General features: G+C 33.6%; 1 protein-coding gene across 4 annotated transcripts in view; it reads right to left on the reverse strand.

The window, feature by feature from the left end:
* Cht6 (Chitinase 6) overlaps positions 1 to 17,504 on the reverse strand; it is a 140,962-nt gene that overhangs the window by 73,245 nt on the left and 50,213 nt on the right. For all 4 annotated transcript variants that reach the window (XM_076121353.1, XM_076121352.1, XM_076121351.1 and 1 more), the window contains exon 2: positions 12,022 to 12,076. In XM_076121353.1, coding sequence (XP_075977468.1) covers positions 12,022 to 12,076 — 55 coding nt within the window. The remainder of the gene's footprint in view (positions 1 to 12,021; positions 12,077 to 17,504) is intronic.

Genomic DNA, 17,504 nt, shown 5'->3' on the forward strand with positions numbered 1-17,504 from the left:
TTTATCTGTTTTCTCTATTTTCTTTAGTAAATTATACAGTTCATTGGTAGTCAATAAAGATTGATGTAAAATATTTATTTTACTAAAAGCGACTGCTGTCTCGACTTCGTCTAATCTAATTAATAAAATTTGAAAATTATGTATAAGTAAATTAAAAGTATTTATAATAAGTTCCTTGCTCCTTTGATATTGTGTTCTGTTAAGAATTTCCTGAATTTCTTCAATTGTTTTTTCTAATATAATGAAATTATTTCTGGTGGAATTTGTTGTATTGACAAAGGTGTCAATCATCTTAGATATTAAAGTCACCTTATTTATGATCGTATTTTGTTTGTTTTGGATGTTATTTATTAATTGATCATATCTAATGGCATCCTGATTATCTAAGTTACCAGTGATTGCTTTAATTATAGAACCAATCGGGTTAATTAAACCTCTTTTCATTCTAATATTTGGAATAAGTTGGTTATACTTTTCTAGCGTAAGATTCATAATGTATTGAACTTGGAGCTCGGCGTCGATAATACTACCATCTAAATTATATATATTATTTAACTTATCTATCATATATGATTTTATTTCATCATATTTATTAATATTATAGTCTAAATTAGTGCAAATCAATTCTAAGTCTAATATTTTAATTATATCCCAATTATAAAAGCTTACTGATGCTTGGCCTTCTTTCACAGGGAGTATACCTGGGTTGTCTTCAATCGGTTGAAGTTGAAGGGCCCGGCCTTGGATTATTAGTGTCATCATTGACAGGATGTACCTGTGAAGGACGTTTTATGTCTTTAATAGCGACCTTAGTGTCTCTGTTTTTAGTCTTTACTGGGACAGTGTTGCGATTTATTTCGCCCGTAATTGTTGCTTTCTGGTATCGAGGTTTATCTTTACTGCGCCTAATATTAACGCCTTTTACATAAACTTTATCTCCTTTCTTGATGTTGAATTTTGTCTCACCACCACGTTTTTCCTTTATTTTAGTTTTAGAGTCGATCATTTTGTCAGTTAGGTATTTATATAAATATTTTGTACGTTTCGCGTGTTCTTGGACTAATTGTTGGATATATTGTTTATTAAAGTCTATGTTAAATGCGTCCGATGATTCGGTATGTCCGAAGACTATTTCGAAAGGTGTAAGACCTGTTGAAGAGTGTATAGATTGGTTGTATGAGATAATAGCGTAAGTCATGACGGATGCTGCGTCTGTTATCTTCCGTTCGTACTTAGCTAGTCTGTATATTTCCGTAATTGTTGAATGGAATCTTTCAACTAAACCCATGGAATTTGGATTATGGGGTGTTCCTATGTGTAAGTCTATTTTGTAGAATGATAACATTTCCTTCAATAGGTTATTATTAAATTCAGTTCCGGGATCTGAGCTAATGCGTTGTGGTATTCCGTAAAACGAGAAGTATTTAATTAGCGCTCTAATTATTTCCGGTGTATTTCTGCTTGAGATTTCGAAGGCTTGTCCTAATTTACTGAATGCATCGATAATTGTTAAAAAGTAAGAGTTTTCGATTGAAAATATATCTATAAATATCTCTTCGAAAGGTTTTGATTGCGTTTGAGTTAATTGAAGTTCGGGTTTAATGGGTTTTCTGTCGTATTTCATGAGTTTACACGGTTCGCATGAATTTATGATGCTCGCGACTGTTTCGTGCAGGTTATTCCAGTAGTAAGTTCTCTTGAGATGCGCTATTGTCTCTTTAATGCCTCTGTGACATGTTTTACCTTTATGGTATTTCAATACAATCTGACGTTGTTCATTCTCGTCTTCGACGTAAACTACACGCTTAGTGCATTCGAATATTTTAATTGAGTCCTTTTTAAACAATTGTGTTATAATATTTGTAAACGACTCGCGATGTCTATGGTCTTCAAAGTAAATAAAATGTTTGATTTTAGGCCTAATGTATTCTTTAAGAAATTGTTTGATTATCTCTAAATTATCTATTGGCATATGGACTTCTAATACTTTCTGTTTGTCGCGCGATAGATCTTTAACAGTTAGTTCATTTCTATTCCATGTATATATAAGTATTTGGTTTGGTTTTGTATCGATTGCTTCATCTAATATCGGTAAGTCGGAAGAGTCGGTATTCTCTTCAGAATGTACTGTAGCAAGTGTTGAGTTGTCCTTTTCGGATGCTGTGACAGTTTGGCTGTCAACAGATGGTATAGAATATGTCGATTTTCTTGATCTTATTTCCTCATCGTCCGAAATAACTATTGTATCGGGGGAATTTACTTGGGTTGACATATTATCTTTATCAATCGCGTTTAATTTAATACGTGAAAGTGCGTCAGCGTTTCCGTTTTGTTTACCTGGTTTGTATTTAATATCATAATCATACTCATCTAGTCTTAATCTCCATCGAGTTAAACGACTGCCTGGTTCTTTAAACGTGTGTAACCAAACTAAAGGTCTATGATCACTAAGTATAATGAATTTTTTACCATATAAATAAGGTCTGAAATGTTTGCATGCCCAAACTATTGCAAGTAGTTCCTTTTCAATAGTACTATAGCGCGTTTCGGCGTCATTTAATGTTCGACTTGCGTATGCTATTGGTTTATCGCTACCAATTGGGCCTTGTGACAATACTGCTCCTACTGCGTAATTTGATGCGTCAGTTGTCAATAAAAATGGTTTACTAAAATCTGGGAATTGTAGAAGTGGGGCATTTGTTAATATTTCTTTACATTTTTCGAATGCGTTTACGAATTCCTGAGTATGTACGATTTTTCTACCTTTCTTTAAACAATTTGTGAGAGGTTGTGTGATCTTAGAGAAATCTTTGATGAATTTACGGTAATAGCCTATTAAACCTAAAAAGCTTTTTATCTCCGTGGGAGTTTTAGGAATAGGGAAAGTTAAAACTGCTTTAATTTTATCTTGGTTCGGTTTGAGTCCATCTTTAGAAAGAGTGTGTCCTAAGTAAAGTACTTCTTTTCTTAAGAACTCGCACTTATCTAATGTAACTTTTAAGTTTGTCTGTCTAAGTCTGTCGAATATTTTTCTGAGCTTTTCTATGTGATTTTGTAAGCTATTAGAAAAGACTAGGATGTCATCTAAATAGACTAGACAATGCATTCCTTGTAGTCCTTTAAGAACATTGTCCATAGCTCGTTGAAATGTAGCTGGAGCTGTCTTTAAACCAAAGGGCATTCTCTTAAATTCATAGTGACCAGATTGGGTTGTAAAGGCTGTTTTCTGTCTATCAGAAGGCTCTACTTCTATTTGATGATAGCCACTAGCAAGATCTAGCGTAGTAAAATACGTAGCTTTACCTAATTTGTCAAAAAGATCTGTAATATTTGGGAGAGGATACTTATCATCGACCGTAATTTCGTTTAAACGTCGGTAATCTATTACCATTCGGTATTTTTGTTCACCTGAAGCGTCTAATTTTTTAGGGACAAGATGTACAGGGGCACTCCAAGGGGAATGAGATTCAGTTATTACATTATTATCTAATAATTTCTGTACTTGTTTCCTAATTTCTTCGTTTTCTGTTGGAGGTTGTCTATAAGGTCTTATGTATATAGGGTCCTCGTTGCTTGTGCGTATTTTATGTTTTACTTGGTTGGTAAAAGACAAGGGGATTTCTTCGCAATAAAATATGTCTTTATATTCTAGACATAGGTTTTGAATACAGGTTCTCTCTTCGTTATTTAAATGTTCTAAACGTAACTTGTTTAAATTAGCTTCTAATATTGAATTTGTTTGACTATAATTCAAGTTATGATTTGTCGTAGTTACTTTAAGTGATTCTGTTAATGGGTGGACTAACAATGGTTTTTCTAGTGTTATTAGAACGTCTTTATTATTGAGGTTTTGTATGATTGTTTCTGCATAAAAATCTTTACATGTTATCATTGCGTCTGGTGTTCGAACGCCTGAACAGAATTCCGTAAATGGGATAATAGCTTCGCCATTCTCTACTGTTGTAGGTAATTTTACTTTGACTTCAGAACGCCTGGGAATATTTATTTTAAAGTGTTCATAATAAAGAATTGGTATTTCGGTGGTATTTGTTCGTAATATTTGGTTTTTCATGTCAATGTTAGCATCTAATTGTTTTAGCAAATCTATACCTATTAGGCCGTCATAGTCTTTGTCAACTTTATAAACGAAAAACTTATGAGTAAGATCTGTTTGAAAGGTTTCCGTAAGCGGTATGTTTGCTACTTCCGTGTGTCGGCTACAACCATGTGTGCTAACTACCTGAAAAGGCTCTTCATACGTATTATAAGGAAAATATTCATTTATTTTTTCCGGATTTATGAAAGAACGCGTACTGCCAGTATCGATCATGAAAATAGCGTCTAGTTCTGGTATTTCGATATGAGGTAGTCTATGAGCTTGCGAATAGTTTAAATTGATTATTTCCGGTGATCGTCCGGTGAGGCTTCTATGGTAAAATTTTCCTCATTTTCCTCAGGCTCTACGTAATTTTCGTACATTTCCTGATCGTCCATATCTATACATTCGTTATATGTTTCATAATCCTCATATTCGTCTATGTTATTTTGTTTTACTGCCGTTCGCATGGAGACGTCCGTGTTAGGCTTAGGTGTTGTATTTTGCGGGAAACGATTCTGATTTAATTGATTTGGTATCCCGAATTTAAATTGCTGATTGGGATTTTGTTTGAAAAATCCGCTTTGTTTATAATTATTAACTGCTCTAGGCAATTGTTGTTGCGGGTGACGGAATTGATTAGGTTGTCCTAACTTGTTAGGCTGAGGGAATCTCATTTGGTTATTAACGGGATTATTTCTATTAAATAGATTAGGGAATGTCTTATGCTGAGAGTTTTGTGGAATATTATTATTTATGCCGAATTTAAATTGACTTTGTGGCGTTGGTATGATAGGTTTAGATTGCAATGGTTTATGGTTCGATTTATTTTTAGATTGATATTGTGTTTGGAAATTGACCTCCTCTGTTACGACACTTAGTGCACTTTCCAGCGAGGTGCATTTGTTCAATCTTACGAATCGAAGCATTTCCTCGGGTAAGTTATATAAAAATACGTTTAACGCGGTATTGTTGTATATAATATACTTAGCTGCTTTGATGCCTTCGTCAGTTAAAAGGTTGACTTTAGATATTAAGGATGATCTTATATTCTGGATTCTATGGCAGAACTCAATATACGTTTCTCCTTGTTTTATCTTAAGATTCTCTAGTTCTATGGCAATACAGGCTTCAGTGCGTGGATCGCCAAAATGCTGTACAAATAATCTTTTTAACTCCTCCCATGAGAACACATTTTCTCTTTCACTAATTAATATGGCCGCTTTGCCTATTAATCTGCTGGTAATGCAGTGATATAAATAGATATCTTGAGCGGGATTGTTTTCCCCTCTAAATGACTTAATTACATATTCACATTTAGTTATAAATAAGTTTAACAATTTCCCGTCGCCATCAAAGCGTGGGATAATCGCTTGAATTTCCTTAGGAATAAGTTGAATTGTATTTGTTGGCTCATTTGTTGCCATTTTTACAAATATATATTATTTTTAGGGCAAAAGATTAATAAAGTATATTCGGCGATTTTTGTCCGATATATACGCTTAAACTAAGTGTAGATTCGGCTATGTTTGTCCGAAAAGACACGTTCCTATACTAATTGTAGATTTCGCGATTTTTGTCGAAAAATACAAGTAAATACTATAATTAATTGTAGATTTCGCGATTTTTGTCGAAAAATACAAGTGAAAACTATAACTAATCGTAGATTCCGCGATTTTGACCGAAAATACGAGTGGATATATCAACTTAGCGATGTTTGGTCCAGTTAGATATATAAGGATAGACACGGGGTTATGGAAACAGTGCGAATAAGGATTTACTCACAGTAAACTGCTGCTGCCCATGCCGAGTTGCTGTCTTGAACGATGTTAGCGAGATGCTGCTGCTGCCCGATGCGGTATTTGACGAAATTTGTAAGTTCTTCGAATCTTAGTCAGGCTGTTAGTTGCCGCGAAGTACCGATTTTTGTGTACGGAACGACGAACTTTACGCGAACTTAAGATCCGACCCGACTGCGCCAGTCAAATTAATGGACAGCACTTTATTTAAAAAAATATATTTATTAATTAAAATAAAGGTGTGCTCGCAGAGCATCAAGCCGAGACAATTACAGGAACAGAACTGGATTATGGTACAAATGACAAAGCTTTTATACATGTGGTTTTAGTCACGTGGTATCCGCTATGGCGTGATACATACAATCATGGTATTCATAAATGGTCTTAACAGTGAACAAGTAATCGTTAATCAAATGGTTATAGTTTTGGCGCTCATTAAAGTTACAGTAATTGACCAACTAGCATTTGACACCGTAACTCTAACCCATTGATTATTGTTCTCTAACCTATTGCTATTGTTTGTAGAGGCCTAGCAGGATGCATAACTACCTAGATTCCTTCCCAATTTTATTTAAATATTAATCTGCTTTTGTTGACAGCGTATAATGCATTTTACCTTTGTAACTGTTACTTCTTCTTCTTCTACTACTTATACTTTTACTTGATGGTCGTGTGTATTACTCTATAAATAAATCAAAAAATTTCTAAGTATAAATCTAAAAACAATACCATGTAAGTATAAGATTACTTTCGTTTTAAACTTGTTTAAAAAAAATATTTAACAACAAAGATTTTTCTGAGAAATTAACGAGACATTACAAAACAAATTATCAATATTGTTCTTCAACTTCGCTCTTATTTATAAATGTCATCTGCAATAATAATTGATCTCAGTGCACTTGTAACACGATCTGATTCACTCTACTTACTGCCAGTGTTTCATTACCAGAGGTTACGAATAATATGCAATTAGAAGTAAACGAGATGCAATTGAACTGTTAGAAGTGTAAGTAGAATCGATTTGTTTTTGTGGAAATTCATTGTTTATTTTAAACAGAACTAGCTTTTGCCTACAACCTCGTCCGCGTGGTTTGTGCCTTAGGACAGAATTTTCATACAAACTTTCATCCCCTGTTTTATCCCCTTGAGGGTAGAATCAAAATCCTTCCTTCGCGATTCTCTTTGTTCTGTTACAAAAACGTGACTAGATAGTTTAATGCCACTCTTTATAGGAATAATTGACCTCTCAAAAGAAAAATCGTAATATTAAATTATGATATTTAATAACGAAAAAGAAAAACCTATAGCAAGTAACGCACGGCTGCGTTTCTAGTCTTATTGAATAACAGAAAGTGCAACTCTTAATCAAATCGTCCACGGCATAGTCGCGCCGCCCGGCGACTCTCGTATAATCAGTGTGACCAACACACCGGAAAATTATTGAGAAAATATTACTGATTTATAGCGTAGCGTGTTAAACTTTGTGTATGGAAGAATACTCTATAATCATACTCATTGGTTGCTTATTTCCTATACAAAAATAAATAGATTAATTTAGAAAACTATAAATACTAATTATTTCGAGTATGTGAGAGAAGTTCTTTGCAATTCCGTAGTTTCAACCACATGAATGCGATAAGTATTTTATAATATTACTAGCGGACCCGACAAACGTTGTTGTACCATATAATAAAAAAAAAATGTCATTTATAAATAAATAAAAATATAATAAAAACCCATTAATGTCCCACTGCTGAGCAAGGGTCTCCTCCCGTAATGAGGGAGGAGCTAGGCCTTGAGTCCACCACGCTGGCCAAGTGCGGGTTGGGGACTTTGCATGCCTTCAAATAATGTATTAAACAAATTTTAGGCATGCAAGGTTTCCTCACGATGTTTTCCTTCACCGTTGGAGCATGTGATAATTATTTTTAATACACACATAACTTCGAAAAGTCATTGGTGTGTTGCCTCGGGTTCGAACCTGCGACCACTTGTGTGGGAGGTGTCAATTTATACCACTCGGCTATCACTGCCATTTAGGTATGAAAAATAGATGTTGGCCGATTCTCATAGATACCGGATAAGCACAATTTTTTTTATCAAAATCGGTCAAGCCGTTACGGAGGAGTATGGCAACGAAAACTGTGACGCGAGAATTTTATATATTAGATAGATTAAAAAAAATATACCTAGTCATAGAATGCTACAAAATAATAAAAATCATCTTTGGTGATTTTCATTTCGTCATTCTTAGTTGAGTATCATAAATATCATAGGAAGTGATAAACTGGAATTCGGATCAGGTACACTTATTATTATTGTGGTCACATAGTAATTATTTCTCAATACACTAAATACTGTATCAATTTCAATGAACACTTAACCTCAATTTCTATTAATATTATATCTTGTTTACGAAATATATGGAATCTATGATACTCTTTGTCAATCAGCAATACAATAATATTAAAACATTATTATTCGGCAACACCTTAATATAATATTTAATGGTGCTTGCAACACTAACGCATCAGTGTTGCCAGTTGATATAAGATGTCGACACGATTGTCTGATGTGATGTAATTAATTTGAAAATGTGAGATTTGGTTTTTATTGTTTCCAATATCGATTGTATTCAATGCTTATATTATGTTATTAAACCATGTTTCTTGTTACTGTTTAATGAACTTCTTAAACAAACGAATTGTATAAGAAATCTTACTCTTATTTTTGTTCATACAATCGAAGCGTGTAGTATCGGATAAGCATAACATAATGATAATGTCAATGTCGAAAAGATAAAGTAAAGTAAGCAATGAAAATTGCCCTTCTGTAACATAATTTCGACCACTTACGGCACCCTAACTATAGAAAAAACATTGTACTTATAAATAATAAATCAGAGCTCCTAGCGGATGCCATTGGAACTAACTTTTAAGAACATTTTAAATCTCAAACTCTTGATATACGACAGTGCCGACTTTAAAAAATTGCGCTTCTGTCGTTTTTGACTCCTGACGAATCAATCGTACCGATAATCCATGCTATGAAATCATACATAGATCTGTAAGTACAGAAACGGTAACACAATCTCTAAATCGTGTAATATATACAAACAAACAAAAAGCACAACTATTTCCTACATTGCATTGTAAATGTCGTCATAAAACGTCCGAGACTAACGACCGCCTCACGGCTTCGTCTCGGCACATTACGGACATTACCGACAATGCCCAACATAACCCGACTGTGTAAAGTATTGCGTGTTTGGACACACTGACAGGTGTCTGACAGTTGCACTTTGACAGTTGACAGATAGTGTTGTCACGCTTAATTTAAATTGGTAAACCGTTACTTTTTGTATTAGACAAAGGTTGTTGACCGTAAAAATTCGTTTTAATACAGATTAACCCAATTAAATATCAAGTGATCTTTTTTGTTGTTGGCTGTACTGAATCTTAAAAACATTCATTTCAGGCATTTGATTAATAGATATATACTTCCTTTAATTATCTCTATTAAACTGAAATATGTTGAAAATCAACAGAATTTTTTGTTCAACAGTTTCAACATTATATTTATGAAAATGATCAGGTTGCAGAACTTGTATTTGAGCTATACTGGATAATAAAATACGTACGCAAAATATGGAATCAACAAAATACTTTTTTTTATCCCATTTCTGTCCCACTGCAGAGCAAGGGTCTCTTCCCAAACGAGGAAAGGGATAAGGCCCTGAGTCCAGTACTTATTCTTGCAAAAAAACTGTTTTTGTGTTATTAGCCTGAAATCATTATCATCCCATATTTTTCAGTCAAAATACTAATCGAGTCAGGATTAGCAGACGCATTGTGACCTCCAAGGCAGCGAGACAACACGTTATAATGTAGTATCATTAATAAGAGAATGTATTTAGCATGTATAATCTGTAGGTCGCATGTAAGCTTGCAGGCATAAGGCTTTATTATGCATGAACACACGCGTGTACAGTCGGGAACAAAAATCGCTGCATAAACCTATATTTTCATATAATTTGTTGTTTATTCACTTCACTAGTTATTTAGTTTTAAAGATAAATTAATAAAAATTGTAACTAGAGGTATCTTATTAACATCACAGAAGGACCAATTTTCTTTTATCTGTTTTGGAGATCATAATGAATTACAAAACGTCATTTAGTACAAGATTTATTGACTTTTGGTGATATCTAAAAGCCACGTTTAGAAAAATACTAATCAAGTTCTTATATGATTCCTCTGTCTGTGTTTATGTAGGAGATAATGCCCAGCAGAGGAACAGTAACGGGTTAAAAAAAGTTTTGATGACTGTATTTTCGGTCATTGAAAAACTTCATCATTGGATTGACAGATTGTATTCATAGGGCGCACTTTTTGTCATGTAAAATACTGCATTGCCAAAATAGGCTTTCAGGAATTTTCACATATTCAATGTTCAGCAAATGTTTTCACTGACTGTACCTCCCAAAGGTCGTAGCACCACACAGCTCGGTTCCCCTGCTCAGCGTGTGGTAGGTGTGTGGGACTAATGACCCATTGTTCAAGATGCACCTCCATCCATTCACGACTGTCATTGTATACGCGGCTCTTTGAACTAACTACTTCACGCAAAAGTCAACTGTATGATAAAGATCATAGAGATGATATTTGAATAAAAAGTTTTAGGAAGAAGACTTAACTGTGTCAATTGATTTGAAATCTTAAAGCTACACAATAGGACTGATTTTCGAGTGAAATATTTTCGAATTACTGCGAATATGTGTTAAATAATTTTGAACCTTAGTTGATGGCTATAAGGTCGTTTTTAAGTATATGTAGGAGTCTGTAAAGTGAGTCTAGATTTATTTGGTTATATTCTCTTGAATGTCTAAGGCTTGATTTAAAGATGTACCTGGTTTGAGATGATCTGGGATTATGAATCACCTTCGTACAATGTGCATAAGTAAATGGTCTAGAATGTTGGCAGACTCATAGAATAAACTACAAGTATGTAAACTATAAAACATGACATATAAATGCGACAGTCTGTCCGTTATGTTTTCATGGCTAAGTCACTAAACTTATTTTTTACTAGCTGACCCGCGCAACTTCGCTTGCGTCACCTAAGAGAATGAATCAAAATTTTCCCCGTTTTTGTAACGTTTTTCGTTGCTGCTCCGCTCCTAATGACCGTAGCGTGATGTTATATAGCCTATAGCCTTCCTCGATAAATGAGCTATCTAACACTGAAAGAATTTTTCAAATCGGGCCCGTAGTTCCTGAGATTAGCGCGTTCAAACAAACAAACAAACAAACAAACAAACTCTTCAGCTTTATAATATTAGTATAGATACAAAAATAGCCAGAATATCGAAAAATTAAAATCAGTGCAGTAAAAAGATATGGTCATACATTAAAGATATTTACAAAAGAATTATTAAGGTGTGTTAAGAAACATTAATCCAGTAAATTAGTAAAAAAACCTGGCTGTTTGTCTTTTTGTACCCGCCAATCTTCGAAAATACGAAATATTTAATCATTGTTTTTTTGGAATATCCCTAAATTCCTACTTCCTTAATACACTCGAAACTGTTTTTACAATTTCCTATTCTAATGAAAATCTTTAATATTTATTACCAATTGAAGGATGTATTAAAAACTGACATTACGCAACACCTTTAAGTTTCTTAGAAATACGTATATAATTAAGATTTCTACATACAGAGATTAGTGGGAGTATCAAACGTATATGAAAACAGATGTTGTTCATTAACAACCAGTGTTTGTTTTATTTATGAATCCTTGATCCGTATTGTCTACGTAATCTTTGTTTCAAGCTCAATTTTTAGTGCAATAGCTTTAATATGGGGTGCAAAAATACAACGTGTATACTTGTAAATACATCATTTCTTTATAATTCGTTCTGAATCAGAATAATTGTAAAAACACCCCCTGTTTAGGGGTAACATTAATTCTATCTTATCAAGGAAATTATTCTAACTTTTCTGGCGAGACAAGTAATTTCCTTTTTTTTAACCTAAATACAATAATATATTTTTATTCAAGTTGTTGTACATTGAGTTTTAAAATAAATAAATAAATTAGTGATGGTCATTATGTTAATATTTACCTGGTGTTCCTAATGTGATGACTGCTAACAGTACTGACAACCATATTGTCACGTCCTGAAACAAAATAAAAACATACCATTAGAAAAAATACATAAAAGTATAAATATTAGCTTTTTGTAAATATATATATGTCTTTCAAATAATTGGTTTCAATTTACAATAGATACACGGCGATTGTCAAATATTTTGTCAAAAAATGCGTTGATGTCTTTTGCATGGCGGTTTTAATTTTTGAAATAATACATTTTGAAGTCTCCAACTCTCACTTGTCCACCACGGTGGAGTCTAAGCCCCCTTTCTCGTTTACCAAGAGACCCTTGCCCAGTAGTGGCGACAGTAATGGGTTAAAAAAAGAAAGAAAAAAAAATAAAATTTGGCAATGTATACTACAAGTACTATATTTGTAGGTACTTACAAAGTTAAAAGAAATATTTCATTTGTAAATCAATTGCTTGCTGTAATGACTATATTCAACTGCATTACATACTAATAATAACAAAATCATTCCGTCTGTCGGTCGTGATGTTCTAAACTCATTACTGCGGGAAAGCTAATCGTATTAGTGGAACTTTCCAATAAGTACCGGAACTATTACACTGAACACGGTACAAGTTAACTAAGATAATTCTACTAATATACAAATATGTATGGATTTGTAGGAAAGGTATGTTTCAAACGTATCTTGTAGTTGGAAGCTTCATTAAAATATTAACCAGAAAAAGTGTTATTCGTCGTGCAATTAATAGACAATTGGAGTTGGGATAATATTCCGTTGTTGTAAATTTTGTATACGTTTGTCACTGTACTTTGACTACAACATAGTATTAAATACTTATTTAAACACCTTTTACAAAAGTATAAACACAAACTCCATACTTTTCGTCTACAATATAGCCAATTTACAGAGCATGCAAACGCGTAGTCTTGTACCACCCACATTGACATGTCTATATTTAAGAGAATATACATATTTTTTGCACAAAACTGTTGTATTACAAATCGAAGAACTAATACTAGCAGTTCTCGGCCACACAATACCCATACTTCCTTCACAATCAGACAAGAAACACTCTATTGTGCATTGTTCGAGTCGGACTAAAAAGATGCGCCCGCGCAGGGAGCGCGTTGATGTCTTTTGCATGGCGGTTCATTAGCACATGTAAAAGTGAAGGTTATTGCAGGTTAGTAAGGGTTTTTGCGCGTTTTGTAAGTTACAGCAGATTATATTGTATTGTCAGATGAAGAAAACGGATGATTTATTTGTGTAAATCTGTTAGATAAATGACAAAACTGACTGATTATTCTTCCGATTACTGAATTATTGAATTGTTGCGTTCTGAAGAGTTTCAATAAGCAAAATGTACTTTATTTACTTTACGGATTTTTGAATACTTTTGTGATGTCAACAACAATTGCAGATGGGATTAAATTCATCTCACGAGACTTCATGTAAGATACGGACCTACTGCTGACGTTATGATACATAATTTGTATAATAATAATAGCTTGTATTATACCAGACACTATATTATACAACAATCTTTAGTCTCTACCTAGCCCTATGGGACAAGGCGTGAATTTATGCATGTATGTAACATTTTATAGCGCAATTTTACCAATTGGCAGATACCCATCTATACTAATATTATAAAGCTGAAGAGTTTGTTTGTTTGTTTGTTTGAACGCGCTAATCTCAGGAACTACGGGTCCAATTTGAAAAATTCTTTCAATGTTAGATAGTCCATTTATCGAGGAAAGCTATAGGCTATATATATCATTACGCTACGACCAATGGGAGCAGAGTAGCAATAAAAAATGTTACAAAAACCGGGGAAAATTTTGACCCATTCTCTCTTATGTAACGCAAGCGAAGTTGCGCGGGTCAGCTAGTAATAAATAAGTAACTATGTGCTCAATAATCCTATTTTATATCAACTATCAGTCCATATAGAACCTAAGGTCAATGAATCAGTTCAACAAAGCCTTTACCACGCCACACACGTAACATCACCATAACACAAAGTAGGTTGCTGGCACCGTTACAGCAACCATGGTTACAGCAACCGTTATCAGCACAATGGTTGATATGCTATGAATATTTATATTGTTTAATTGATACCGGTCTTCCTGCCGGAAGTGGTTATTGGAATAACATAGACAGGTTGTTACGGTACATGATTCTGTCTGTGACGCATTGGTAGTGTATTTGACTGGGTCCCACGTTCAGTGCCTCGATTCTCTACTACTATCGACTACCGACAACCGGCTAGCTATCGACATTTGACATTTAGAATGTACTGCCAAAATGTTTCCTACGACACCCGTCAGAGGCGCTGATCAGATTTTCATACAAAATATCTCGATGACAGTTCGGTTGTCGGTAGTCGATAGTAGTAGAGAATTGAGCTACTGTTCCCGTATCGGACAAAAGGGTAAATCTTGCTACTCGAAGCAAATCATAGAAACTGGTTGGAGAGTGTTATTATTGTATTCAAATAGGTTTATTTATTTTATTTTAAGTAACAAATACAAATTTTCTGAATCATCTTTTCTTTATGATTAGAGTATGCACAGTTATTGTAATCAATACCAATATTTAATGTAAGATTCGGTATAAAAACCTACAATATCTTCAGATTTAAGTAATACGTTGGCAACTAATAAGAATAAAATATTCATTTTTTAGAAAGAATGCGTCGTTTTTAAATTCCCAAAAAGCTAACTTGACATCATATATTTCTTCCACGTAACCCCTTTCGTCATCCTGCGACGACCACCATAGACAATCGATTATCCACACGTGTTACGAGCTAACGGTTGTCGTTGGGTAACCCGAGGTAACCGTGAGTAACCGATAGCAACCGTAGGTAACCACTAACAACCGTGCCGTAACGATGAGCATCGGTGCCTATGAAGTAATGTTTACATGTACTGATAAGGTTTATCAGATAATTGATACAATTAGATTATGTGGAAGATGTTTTTCGATAATTTATGTAAGGCACTACCGGATTTTCTTAAGTTAATTATTTAAAAATCTGTTAGGTTAGGTGAGATCAGATTATTATAGATTTTAATTTAAAGTATCATTTTTAAAGCTGGCTTTTCTTGATGATTTCCACAATTAATTGGTTGGTAATTTAATGATTATTTACTGATATTTACAAAACCTTCTTGGTTTACAGAAGAATTTAAACTCAGGACTTCGTCGAATCGTAGTAGGGACATAATGGCCAATTCGCACAAACAATTTATTGTTCCGTATGGAAATCGAACCCATGGCCTCCCAGCGTAATGGTAGAAGCGTGGCGATAAGCTTAACCACTGCGCCACGGAGGCTACATAGTTGTACGATGATATATATAATCGTCTCCCATTTTGTAAAACACAGGTGCTGCCATGTTTGTGTCAGTTACATAACGCTGCAGTTTGTATTGTTATTGTTATATTGCATAAGTTTGGTGAATGAGTGTTCACGGAGGCGCGTTTAAAAACCGTTTTGCATACATCTTGTGTTTCTTAGCGAATGAGGAAGTGTTTTACGAGGAGTGGATTGTTTGAGAAATGTTTTATTGCGACTGATTATATGTCTAAATAACTGGATAGAACTTGCAAAGGATTTGAAAGAACTACTTTTACTAAGACTTTTTCGACGGAGTGACTACTATTAAGCCTTCACGTCCCAAATCTACATTTGATATTTGATTGGTCAATATTCTATACTATCGTGACCGATGTATGTGTTGTGTTTTTATTTTAAACTGACCAGCCATCTAGTGCGAAACCTTATCCAAAGTTTAAACGCTTAAAGTCACTTCAAGAATTTATAATCATGCCTCTTCAATTAAGCTAAATCAAAATCAACAAAAATATGAATTATCTTTGATGCTCATATGATAGTAGAATAATTTCTTCAAATGTTTGCAACCCAATTTTCTTTTTTCACACTTTTCAAGCCACTGACGTCGACATATACATTCACTAAATAACATCCATAAAATAGAGATGTTATCTACTGACTTTATCTATGTGCACTGCGCAGTGAGCACATTTAGATTATTATCTCAGTTTTATAATCGCCGGAAAACATGTTATGTCAGAGTATTCAATTTAGTTGTGCAGTTTGAATCGACAGTTAAAGTTTAAAGATTTTCTGTGTGTAAGTATAATTTTGTGAACGAACATTTAGTGTTGAACAGTACACCACCAAATTTAGCATTCACTACGAAAGTTCATTAAAAAAACGAATATCTGATATATTCGTTTTTTACAAACTTCTTACCATTGGGCAAATACCGTACTACAGCAGTTTTACTGCAAAATTTACTAATTGAGGAACTGACCGGAGAACTAAAGCCGAAACTTCTAAACACCTCTACCTCATCGTCATATATAATTAAGAACAAAGCCACAAAACCTAGCACTTCTCTCTCTAATTACTAGAATTTAAATAATTGCACACAATTACATATTACCTCAGTGTAATAAGAGCGTAAAGGCACATTTATTTACATACAAGTATTGAGATAATGTGTTGTGATTTACGTCGTTTTGCTGCTGCGCGCGTGCAGTGAACGTGTTGCGTAAAAGGAAGTTGCGACTTTATTCCTAGAGATTATTGTGCTTCCTTTAGTTTATAGTTATTAGTGACCGTTGGTTAATAGTATGGTATTAGTTTCATCACTATTTTATGTTGATTTTATTCTACTAGTATACCGCTTCTACAATTATAGTTCATGCTCATGGTTTGCAAAAAGATTTTTAGAAGTGCGTCCCAAATTCCTCAAAGAATCATTATAATGCTTATTCCATGTTTACTTTATATAATAAGCAATATTATTCAATCGTCCCGACACATTTTCTTGCTGTATACTACGTAGTTAATAATTCTTCTAATGGTTACTGGAAAACCTGAGGCAAAATGAACGTTGTATACATAATTTTTGTAACTATAAAAGTCGATACTGTTGCTATTAATATGCTCAATATTGTAGTAAGTACCTTGGAATATAAGTAATCAAAGAAAGAAGTTACAATTTCATTTGTAGTATTATGATGTGTAATTTAAAATATAACATTATTAACCTTTGTATTTATTGTATTCACATAAACACAAAATACATTCCCACAAAACATTCTCAAGGCTGTTCTTTAATATAACAATCACTTTCATTACAAACTTTTTACAACTGACAACATTTCACAAAGAATTCGAAAAGGCCAATAAAATTATATATTTAAGTATACATTATTTTACGTGAGAAAATAAAGCATTTTTCCCATAAATTGCGTATTTTTTTCACTGGACAATGAACGCTATGAATGTCTATGGAATTTGAAACTGACAGTTCAATAATAAGAAATTGTGTTTTTGAGTGTGGTAACATTTTTTGTATAGAAGTAATTACAAGTAAAATTTTGTTGTGTGGTAACATTGTGTGATAGTAATTACTGGTAAAATTGTTATTGTGGTTATCTTGCG

Source organism: Anticarsia gemmatalis, chromosome 13 (genome assembly GCF_050436995.1).
Source record: "Anticarsia gemmatalis isolate Benzon Research Colony breed Stoneville strain chromosome 13, ilAntGemm2 primary, whole genome shotgun sequence".
Taxonomy (NCBI): domain Eukaryota; kingdom Metazoa; phylum Arthropoda; class Insecta; order Lepidoptera; family Erebidae; genus Anticarsia; species Anticarsia gemmatalis.